Here is a 12,149-nt window from a genome sequence, read left to right on the forward strand (position 1 = left end):
GTCAGATCCTATATTCCAGCTCAAAGAGCACCTCAACTACTCTACACATGAACCTTAGTTCATTGACCTGAATGAATTCTACCCCAATAGCTTTATCATGGCAGGTGGGTCTTTAGGAACTCTGCCATGTCCGAGACATTTATCAAATACCTGCGTTAAATATAGTGAGTGTGGAGTTTTGACAGTGGTCGGTAGGTATAGTAAACCATCATAGCTTTTGTCACTTACTGATATTACCAGTTTACAAGCACTATGTGAACATGGAATTGGTAAAGACAGTGTCAAGTTGCATTGGAGGCAGAATATATCATAGTATATGAATGATAATATGGAGTAAAAGACATGATATCATCTGCTGTGCAGATTTTTACCTTCTTGACCTTCTTTAGTTTATCATGTGATCCCCAACTTTCAAAAAGGTGCATCATTTTCCAGTGCAGTACCCAGTTGTCTAAATTATTGGTTCACTGTGAAGTTTTTGACTGAGCTCTTTCCTATCCAGAACATTTGAGAATAAACTAGAATGACGACTGTAAATCGGAATATCAGGGTGTCAACATAGCGTTGACCCTGCAGAGTAGCAGTTTTAAAGAAGCACTTTACAAAGAAAGAAAACACCAAGTTATCAGGGACTCTGCTGAAAACTGACAAACATTTGTGTATATCTCTTAACAACAGACAGAGTGTCAATAAAATTGATATCCGGCCAAGCTCAACATGATGTTGGTTATCCAGTCTTAATGAATCACCATACAAAATGTAACCGTCTGCAATCAGGGGAGAGATCCACATGTTCATCTCAAGCAGTTTGCTTTAATCCAAAGAGTTTTGAAAGACATCACATATTTTTGGGAAATCTCTCACCTCTTATCTCACCTCTCTCACATTAATGTGTTATTAATAACATGAATTGTTAAATCGAATGTGTTTGTTTGCCATTCTCCATAACTAGTTTCCAACCAGCTGTCCTGCAGCCTCCTCATGTGCAGTTTGTGTGGCAGACAATTACACATATGCAGAGTCACTGGACTGAGTTCGCCCAAAGTTTGGCATACTCATCCTGGGTAAGTCCTTGTTCCGGATCTCATAAATAGACTTCCTCCTGGCCTGCACTCCTCTCACAGCAGCTTTGATCTTCCTCCAGCCGAGATGGTTGAGCTCTGCCAAGTTGAAAACCACGCAAACACCACTGACTGCAAACATGAAAACCAGAAACACAGTCTTCTCTGTGGGCCTGGAAACATAGCACTCTACATCTTTTATGCAAGGGTATCGATCACATTCATACACTGCAGGGACGTTGAATCCATAAAGGAAGTATTGACCAACCAGAAACCCTATCTCTAGTGCATTTCTGAAAACCACTTGAATGATGTAAAACCTGGAGATGCCCTCCTGCCTTCTCATTTTTGATTTTGTAGTTCGCAGGATTGAGTGGGGGATGTCTTTGACCTCAAGGCAGTCGGGTTCTACCTCTTTATTGGAGTTTTCAGTGTTCTGCAGCACTCCATTCACAATGGTGTTCTTGATCTTCTTGCTGTCATCTCGTTTCATAGAATCGTGCTCCCTGTCCAGTGAGAGGTAAACTGTGGAGAAGCGCCGCTCTTTCTGCTTGGCAGACTGATGCACAGAGTAGGTGATGAAGCAGAGGCTGGGGCAGCACACCATAATGATCTGGAATACCCAGTACCTTATGTGGGAGATGGGGAAAGCTCTGTCGTAACAGGCCTGGTTGCAGCCTGGCTGTAAGGTGTTACACACAAACATTGACTGCTCATCGTTGTACACGGTCTCTCCAACTATTGCCACAATCAGAATCCGGAAGATCACCACCACAGTCAACAAGATCCTGAGGAAAAAATCAGCAGCAAAAACACATTTACTTTTACAGTAGTTTTTATTATTGTTGTAGATCACCCTCAAAGACACAAGCCCCCCAGAAATGTTATATAATGTTTTTGAATATACATGTGAACCTGTCTCTTCTGGTCACTAGCTAAGCCCTGTCATATGTCACAAGCATGGTTTTGCTTTATGACTGTAGCTACCTGGTGAGCTTCAATGGGAGTGCAGCTGAAAGGCAGGACCTTATTTTTCAAATGGAGGTAGGTTAATACTAAAATTGACAATTCTACAATTGCAAGTTTTTGTCTCGTGTCAGTATTACCAGGAGGCGATGACAGAACAGCAATGCAGAAAAAAGGGTGACATTTATATATTTTGTTATCTCTTAGTTGATTTTGTCACAGAAACAAAAATAAATGAATCATGTAGGGTTTTCAAGTACAGACATAATTTGGTTTTAGAGCTCCAACAAGGATAGAGTTGCCATGACAGTAGATGAAGGCAGAGACACAAAGTTAAAGATCACTGGTTTGGTAGGATTTGGTGCTTTAGCATGTTTAGCTCATAATAATTAGCATGTGTGTGCTGAGAATAACCCAATAACAAGTGTTACCTGTGTTGGCCCTAACAGAGATTATTCATCTCAGTGAACATTATTTCTGCTTTTAGTGTTGTGTCATTGCTGAGTGCAGGCTGTACTCTAACTGTATTACCAAAGCATTATGTGGTCATTCACACAAGAAGACATGTTGCTCTCTGTGTTGCACTGAAGTCTAAAAATCAGGACAAGATTTGAAAAAGTTTCAGACCTTGGAAAATAGACATTATCAGTCCTAAACAAAGGCTTATATATCACTTCACAAAATGGTTCATAAATCACTCATTAACCAGTGATATAATAAATACTTTTCACTTCCTCAACCGTTTGACCAGCAAAAAGGTTAATTCCCAAACCAAATGTATGTGTTGTAAATTGTCTAACAAGCAGTAATGCTTTATGAACCCTATGAAGCCACTTCGTCTAAACAACAGGCAGACCGGAGAGCAGGTATCGGGCTGTCTAATCCGGGACTGAGCTGTCCGGTGCTGAAATAGGCGCATTCCCTGCTGCTTTCAATTCATGTTGTTCAACCATTGGTTTGAAAAACTACATGGGGTTGATGTTGATTGCGCTTTTCCTCACTCGGCTGACACTGTGCTGAATTGTATCACTTGACTTGTTCATGAAGAGAGAAAGTTTCTGTCTCTGTCTTACCTTCCGATCATAGTAGAGTGCTGCTGGACAGCCGCCTCCAAGAGACGCTCTAATATGGTCCATTCCCCCATGGCTGCTCATTCGGAGAGGATCTCACCCAATAAAAAAAGGATGATTTTATTAATTTTACCTCTCAGAGTCCGGGAGCGCCGAGATTATCCACTATAGGCATGTGTGTGTCCCACTGTTCAGCTCTGCGGGTCGCCCGAGCGCTCCTGTCCTTCACCCTCTCCAGGATCTGAAAAGCGCCGACCTCACTGCGCCTGTGCAGGCTCGTGTGAGACTGAGCGCAATGTGGAGCGCACGGCTCAGCGCTAATCCCGCTTTAAGTAGAGTCCTTTGCGTCACACGCACACTGGTTCGTGTGTTGTGGAGGCCAGGGACGCACAGCTACCCATTCATTCATCCATCCTGATCCATCATCCATCCATCCATCCACCGCTTCCCCAACCCCCGAGAGGAAAACTGCGCTGTAAAATGTAACATAATGAACAAGAAATGTCAGCTCATATCCACGCCCTAGCCTGATTATGTCCGAATAAATAATTTAGACTAATTCTAGTTACCAGAGAAGCACAGAGCCCCTACACCACCAATATAAGATGATTTAAATAAATATATTCTGAGAACCAGATGAAAACATCACCTTTCAGGGCTCCGTAGAGAGGACAGACTTTCTTTACACAGCTATTTGTTCCAGCTGGCTGTAGGTTGAGGTGTATTGGATAAACTCAGTTCCAGAAAGTAATCTCTTTAACTGTCTCACTTCATTTCCAAATATAGAACAACTTAGAGGACAACCTGTATTATAAATCAGTCAACGCCAATCCCATTAATACACTACTCACAGTTGCCTGTTTGGTAAGGACACATACAAATACCTGTCTATGCATCAAGGAATGACATTGTATGTCTATGAATATATTTTATAACAATAGATTATTCATTGTTGCCATGGACTTTTGTTTGAAGCACTTTGAAACTTTGTTTAGATAAGTTCTATTATATATAACCAATAAACATTAAATATTAACATATACATACATTCCAGCATCCAGTAAATCCAACACATAGAAACTGCATGTGCACACACAGACAAGACAGACTTTGTGCCGCCACAGGCACAGGACACAGCACGTGCAGGAGTTATTTTGATTGATTCTGGTAATTCTTGTTGAGGGAGGTCCCTGCCATCTCACACTCCTGCTTGTTTCATTATAGTGATTTGTGAATATGGGCTATACAAATAAAATGTGATGATTGATGATTGGTTGGTTGATCAATCAATCAATTGATTTTTTTTGATCCATCGCTGCTGGAAAGTGGTAAGAGACCACAGCCATCCACACTGAGGACTTACACTAACGATGAGTAATGATCCGATGGGTTGTGTCTCAACTTCAAGTATGTTTCAAGGACAATTCCATTTTTATTTAATCACTATTTTTTATGTGAAAAGCTGTCAGGAGTTCAGTACAGACCCAAATTCATTGGTTCCCATAAGTCCTCATTTCCCTAAAACTTTACAACGGGGATGTCGATATTAAAGTTAGCACAACCTATATAGCCACAGCAACCATATGGGAAATATTTTTCCTAAATAAACTTTAATTATCCTAAATAAACTTTAATTATGTTTGGCGAAGGATGATCCTTCGCCAAACATCAATGTTTACATGGTTTGAGGAAATGTCACAATTCTGACCTTGATCCAATGACTTGACTGAGGTCATTTGAGCTGTATATTGTAAAGCAGCCAGGAGCAGTTCATCAAAATATAAAACATGTCACTTCCTGTAGTCACCAGGGGGCACTGTTATTTCAAATCATGATTTCTTTGTAGATGTCATTAGGCCGGGAGTCTTGTCTTACATGTCTAGTTTGGACTTGATTTGACCATGTATGTTCAAGATACAGATGCTCGTGTTTTGATGGCATTTAATCAAACTTTGACGCCACACTACGGTCAAACGGTGTGATGGAAAAAAATCCCTTAGTGACTTTTTTTCTTAATCTTGTTTTGATGACACTCATCTGAATTTGAAGTTGATCAGATGAAAGCTCTACGACAAGTACATCAAAGAAAAAATGTGGAATATGGCTAAAATGGCCACTGAATTCAAAATGGCGGGCTTCCTGTTTGGTCTAGCATATCTATCCAAGAGACTTTTTTGTTTGTTATAAAAAGACACATGCCCAAAACGATGTTTGTACATGTCGGCCAATCGTAGTGTCGGGGCTGCCCATTAGGGGGCGCTAGTCAGTTGTTTTGCCACGCCCATTCCTTAAAACCATTTGAATATCTTCAGGGGGGGGGATTTTGATAAAAACATGTAGTTTGAGTGAGATAAAACCATTAACACTGATGTTACAGCAATTTCGTGTTTCACGGCGAGTTGATGAACTTTGATGCCCCGCCATTAATATGGCGTTTGACGAAAAGTTATAGTTATCTTATGCCTTCATTATCAATGTCTTGAGACCCATTTGATAAAGTTTGACATGGTTGAGGTCAATGGATGAGGAGAAATACATCCAAGTGTAAGACATGCAAAAAAAAAGACATTTCCTGTTGCCACCAGGGGGCACTGTGATTTCAAGTCATGATTTCTGTGTAGATGTCATCAGGATGGCACCCTTGTCTTACATGTCTAGTTTGGACTCGATTGGACAATGTATGTCCGAAATACAGAACCTCGTGTTTTGATGGCGATTAATCAAACTCAAGACGCCACGCCACGGTCACACGGTGTGACGAAAGGTCAATCTCTTAATCACTTTTTATCTCCATCTTGTTGTGATGGCACTGATCTTAATTTGAAGTTAATCTGATGAAAGCCCTGGGACAAGTGCATCAAGTAAAAATGTGGAATATGGAAAAAAAATGGCCACTTAATCCAAAATGGCGGCCTCCCTGTTTGGTCAAGCATACCTATCCAAGATATTTTTTTGTTTGTTATGAAACGACACATGTCCCGATAGATTTGTATAAATGTCGGCCATCGTAGTGCCGGGGTTGCCCTATAGGGGGCGCTGGTCAGTTTTTTTGCCACGCCCATTTCTTAAAACCATATGAATATCTTCAGGGGGGGGCTGTTGTTACACACATGTAGTTTGAGAGAGATAGAATCATGAACACTGAAGTTACAGCAATTTCGTGTTTCACGGCGAGTTGATGAACTTTAATGCCACGCCATTCATATGGCGTTTGACGAAAAGTCACGGTAATCTTATGTCTTCATTGTCAATGTCTTGGGACCCATTTGATACAGTTTGACATGGTTGAGGTCAGTGGATGAGGAGAAATTCATCCAAGTGTAAGACAAGCAAAAAACAAGACATTTCCTGTTGCCACCAGGGGGCGCTGCGGTTTTAAGTCATCATTTATGCATAGATGTCATCAGGCGGGGACTATTGTCTTACATGTCTAGTTTGGACTTGATTGGAACATGTATGTCCGAGATACAGATGCCCGTGTTTTGATGGCGTGTAACCAATTTTTAACGCCATGCCACGGTCACACGGTGTGATAAAAAAAAAATCCCTCAATCATTTTTTATCTCCATCTTGTTGTGATGACACTCATCTGAATTTGAAGTTGATCTGATGAAAGCCCTGGGACAAGTACGTAAAAGTAAAAATGTGGGATATTGCCAAAATGGCCACTAAAAGCAAAATGGCGGACTTCCTGTTGCGTTTTTCATAATGCTCCATGAGACTTTTTTTCATGACTGGTCACGATACACCTATATCCAGATTTTGATGAAAATCCGTTATGTGGAAACCTAGGGGCTGGTTCCAGGGGGCGCTGTAGAGCCATTTTGCCACGCCCAATTCCAATTACTCCAGAATACTAAAATATCCGCAGACCTTGAATTTCCTGCAAAGTTTCATAACTTTTTGAGCATGTCTAGACCCTGAAAAAGCCCCCCAAAGGGAAATAATAATAACTAGGGCTACGTTGTAGCACTTGCGGGCCCGAGCACCCGCACGTTGAAGCCTGTTGCGGTCGGTGGAGAGAGCGGTCGATGACCAAGCGCACATCATCGATCGAGCATGCACTTCTCCACGTTGCATGCGTTTTGCGCTCTGCGGCAGTAGGTTTGCCAGTAGGTGGCGCCATCACTATTATTACGCACAGACATATATATCTGTTCATGTAGGCGCTCTGATGTAGCGTGAGCAATTTTGTGTCAATTGGACAATGTTAACACAACTTAATTTTCACACTGATCAGTAGGTGGCGCTATGACCCTGAACTAATATTTATATGTGGAGCTGTTCTATTCAGGATTGTGATCATAGGTCAGTAGTTTGGAGCCGGTTGGATAATGCAGAGTGGATTAACAAAGTACTTCCTGTTTCCTGGCGAATCAGTAGGTGGCGCTATGACACTGAGGAAATATTGACACATAGAGCTGTTCAGGCTTGGACTCTGACCATGTGACAGAAGTTTTGTAGTGATAGGACAATGCACAGTGGAGTTATGATAACATCGTGTCCTTTGGCGAAGGAAAATCCTTCGCCGCACATCAATGTTTACACGGTTTGAGGAAACGTCACAATTCTGACCATGATCTAATGACTTGACTGATCTGATTTGAGCTGTATATTGTAAATCAGCCAGGAGCAGTTCATCAAAGTATAAAACATGTCACTTCCTGTAGCCACCAGGGGGCGCTGTAATTTCAAGTCATAATTTCTGTGTAGATGTCATCAGGATGGCACCCTTGTCTTACATGTCTAGTTTGGACTCGATTGGACAATGTATGTCCGAGATACAGAACCTCGTGTTTTGATGGCGTTTAATCAAACTCAAGACACCACGCCACGGTCACACGGTGTGACGAAAGGTCAATCTCTTAATCACTTTTTATCTCCATCTTGTTGTGATGGCACTGATCTTAATTTGAAGTTAATCTGATGAAAGCCCTGGGACAAGTGCATCAAGTAAAAATGTGGAATATGGAAAAAAAATGGCCACTTAATCCAAAATGGCGGCCTCCCTGTTTGGTCAAGCATACCTATCCAAGATATTTTTTTGTTTGTTATGAAACGACACATGTCCCGATAGATTTGTATAAATGTCGGCCATCGTAGTGCCGGGGTTGCCCTATAGGGGGCGCTGGTCAGTTTTTTTGCCACGCCCATTTCTTAAAACCATATGAATATCTTCAGGGGGGGGCTTCTGTTACACACATGTAGTTTGAGAGAGATAGAATCATGAACACTGAAGTTACAGCAATTTCGTGTTTCACGGCGAGTTGATGAACTTTAATGCCACGCCATTCATATGGCGTTTGACGAAAAGTCACGGTAATCTTATGTCTTCATTGTCAATGTCTTGGGACCCATTTGATACAGTTTGACATGGTTGAGGTCAGTGGATGAGGAGAAATTCATCCAAGTGTAAGACAAGCAAAAAACAAGACATTTCCTGTTGCCACCAGGGGGCGCTGCGGTTTTAAGTCATCATTTATGCATAGATGTCATCAGGCGGGGACTATTGTCTTACATGTCTAGTTTGGACTTGATTGGAACATGTATGTCCGAGATACAGATGCCCGTGTTTTGATGGCGTGTAACCAATTTTTAACGCCATGCCACGGTCACACGGTGTGATAAAAAAAAAATCCCTCAATCATTTTTTATCTCCATCTTGTTGTGATGACACTCATCTGAATTTGAAGTTGATCTGATGAAAGCCCTGGGACAAGTACGTAAAAGTAAAAATGTGGGATATTGCCAAAATGGCCACTAAAAGCAAAATGGCGGACTTCCTGTTGCGTTTTTCATAATGCTCCATGAGACTTTTTTTCATGATTGGTCACGATACACCTATATCCAGATTTTGATGAAAATCCGTTATGTGGAAACCTAGGGGCTGGTTCCAGGGGGCGCTGTAGAGCCATTTTGCCACGCCCAATTCCAATTACTCCAGAATACTAAAATATCCGCAGACCTTGAATTTCCTGCAAAGTTTCATAACTTTTTGAGCATGTCTAGACCCTGAAAAAGCCCCCCAAAGGGAAATAATAATAATAATAAAAATCCTTACAGATTCAATAGGGCCTCTCACCATTCGGTGCTCGGGCCCTAACTAGGGCTACGTTGTAGCACTAACGGGCCCGAGCACAGGCAATTTCAAGTCTGTTGCGGTCGGGGAAGAGAGAACGTTCGATGACCAAGCGTTCGTCTCAGCGTTGCATGCATTTGCGCACTGCTGCAAGATAAACGCTTCACTTCCTGTAGCCAGCAGGTGGCGCTATGATTTTAAGTCATGGTGTCTTTGTTGATGTCATCAGGTCGCGCTTCTTGTCTTACATGTGTAGTTTGCACCTCGATTGGACCAAATATGTCCAAGATACAGAAGCTTGTGTTTTGATGGCGTTTAGTCACATTTTGACGCCTCGCCACGGTCACACGGTGTGGCGAAAAATTGATCTTTCAATAACTTTAGATCTCCATCTTGTTGTGATGACACTCGTCTAAATTTTCAGTTGATCTGATGAAAGCTCTCCAAGAAGTACTTGAAAATAAAAAACATGGAATATGGTCCAAATAGAAAATGGCGGGGTTCCTGTTGCGTTTTTCAAATTGCTCCGAGCGCGTTTTTTGTGCATCTGGTGATGATACACAACTGTCTTCAATTTCGTGAGGATCAGTGAATTCTAAATGAGGTGTTTCTCCATAACTGAGGGGAAGCTCCGTTGGTTGCGCTGTTGAGCCATTTTGCCACGCCCATTCTTTAAAACCATCTGAATATCTTCAAGGGAGGGGGGCTGATGATACACACATGTAGTTTGAGGGAGATGGACCCATGAACACGGAAGTTAAAGCGTTTTCGTGTGTCATGGCGAGCTGATGTGACGCCCCGCCACAGTCAGACAGTGTGACGAAAAGTTGTTTCTTTGATAACTTTAGATCTCCATCTTGTTGTGATGACGCTCGTCTAAATTTTCAGTTGATGTGATGAAAGCTGTACGAGAAGTATATCAAAGTAAAAGATTATGGAATATGACCAAAATGGCCACGAAATCGAAAATGGCGTGCTTCCTGTTGCGTTTTTCATATTGCTCCGAGCGCGTTTTTTGTGCATCTGGTGATGATACACAACTGTCTTCAATTTCGTGCGGATCAGTGAATGCTAAATGAGGTGTTTCTCCGTAAATGAGGGAAAGCACCGTTGGTGGCGCTGTTGAGCCATTTTGCCACACCCATTTCCAAATACCCCAGATTACGTAAATTTTCACGAGGCCCATAATCTGCCCTATAGATGTTGAATGCATTCTGTAGTGAGAACACATTCAAGCACATGTCCTACACCTCCATGAGAGGGGGGAGGGGTGAGAAGGGGGAGGGATGAGAGGGGTGAAAGGGGGTGGGGTAAGGTGGGGGCGGGTTGATCTGAGGAGGTCTGTTTTAGACAGAGTAAAAAGGTGCTGTTTTAAATTATCCTTGGGGTATTTTTACCAAAATATTTTGCAGACATTTCATTAAGACCCCAAGGAACCATATCAACTGTGTTGAAATGGAAATAATATGTCCCCTTTAAAGCGAATATGTCCCCTTTAAGCAGTTTTTTGTGTGTCATGGTGAGCTGATTTGACGCCCCGCCACAGTCAGACGGTGTGTCGAAAAGTTGTTTCTTTGATAACTTTAGATCTCCATCTTGTTGTGATGCCACCCGTCTAAATGTTAAATTGATGTGATGAAAGCTCTCCGACAAATAAATCAAAAAGCACGATGTACAAAAACAAGACATTTCCTGATGCCACCAGGGGGCGCTTTCCTTTTAAGTCATGATTTCTAGGTAGATGTCTTCCGGTCGCGACTCTTGTCTTATATGTGTAGTTTGGAGTCGATTGGACAAAATATGTCTAAGTTACAGAAGCTTGCTTATATTGGCGTTTAGTCGAACTTTGAGACCTCACCACGGTCACACGGTGTGATGAAAAGTTTAAATATTGATAACTTTAGATCTTCATCTTGTTTTGTAGAGTCTCATCTAATTTTTAAGTTGATCTGATGAAAGCTCTCCGAGTAGTACATAAAAACATAACACGTCTTAAAAACAAGACATTTCCTGTTGCCCCCAGGGGGCGCTGTGATTGTAAGTCACAATTTCTGCACCGATGTCTTCTGGTCGCGATTCTTGTCGTATGTGTCTAGTTTGGACTCAATTGGACAAAATATGTCTGAAATATGGAAGCTTGTGTTTTGATGGCGTTTCATCAAACTTTAACGCCACACCACGGTCAGACGGTTTTGCTAAAACGTAATCCTTCAATAACTTTAGATCTCCACTTTGTTGTGATGACGATCGTCTAAATTTGAAGTTGATCTGATGAAAGCTGTACGACAAGTACATCAAAGAAAAAATATGGAATATGACCAAAATGGCCACTAAAGTCAAACTGGCGGGCTTCCTGTTGCGTTATTCATAATGCACTGATGGACTTTTTTGTGCATCTTGTCATGATACACAATAATCTATGTTTTTTTTGAGGATCGGTGAATGCTAAATGAGGGGCTTTTCCGTAGGTGGCGCTCTTGAGCCATTTTGCCACGCCCTTTTCAAAATACTTCAGAAAACGTAAACTTGCGCACATTTGTAATTTACTGTACACTTTAGAAACTTTTTGAGCACGTTAAAGCCCTCAAAAAGCCAATTCACTGAGCGAAGAAAAATAATAATAATAATAATCTTTTCAATTTCAATAGGTCCTCTCACCGATTTCGGTGCTCGGGCCCTAACTAGGGCTACGTTGTAGCACTTGCGGGCCCGAGCACCCGCACGTTGAAGCCTGTTGCGGTCGGTGGAGAGAGCGATCGATGACCAAGCGCACATCATCGATCGAGCATGCACTTCTCCACGTTGCATGCGTTTTGCGCTCTGCGGCAGTAGGTTTGCCAGTAGGGGGCGCCATCACTATTATTACGCACAGACATATATATCTGTTCATGTAGGCGCTCTGATGTAGCGTGAGCAATTTTGTGTCAATTGGACAATGTTAACACAACTTAATTTTCACACTGATCAGTAGGT

At 41.9% G+C, this 12,149-nt stretch overlaps 1 protein-coding gene across 1 annotated transcript; it reads right to left on the minus strand.

Moving 5' to 3' along the window:
• Positions 1-793: 793 nt before the first annotated feature.
• On the minus strand, positions 794-3,517 carry gjd2b (gap junction protein delta 2b). Its single transcript, XM_062410803.1, has 2 exons — positions 3,101-3,517; positions 794-1,849 (listed from the first exon to the last, which is right to left on the minus strand). The coding sequence occupies exons 1-2, from the start codon at positions 3,169-3,171 to the stop codon at positions 1,006-1,008; spliced, it is 915 nt and encodes a 304-aa protein (XP_062266787.1). The 5' UTR covers positions 3,172-3,517; the 3' UTR covers positions 794-1,005.
• Positions 3,518-12,149: the final 8,632 nt, after the last annotated feature.

This window comes from Platichthys flesus, chromosome 18, assembly GCF_949316205.1.
Source record: "Platichthys flesus chromosome 18, fPlaFle2.1, whole genome shotgun sequence".
Lineage (NCBI taxonomy): Eukaryota > Metazoa > Chordata > Actinopteri > Pleuronectiformes > Pleuronectidae > Platichthys > Platichthys flesus.

What these genes read in the sequence shown, in the direction of transcription:
- gjd2b (XM_062410803.1), bottom strand. Translation starts at nt 3,171, where the DNA reads ATGGGGGAATGGACCATATTAGAGCGTCTCTTGGAGGCGGCTGTCCAG. An exon ending in CACTCTACTATGATCGGAAG is followed by an intron (nt 1,850 to 3,100) that starts GTAAGACAGAGA and finishes TTTTTTCCTCAG; the next exon opens with GATCTTGTTGACTGTGGTGG.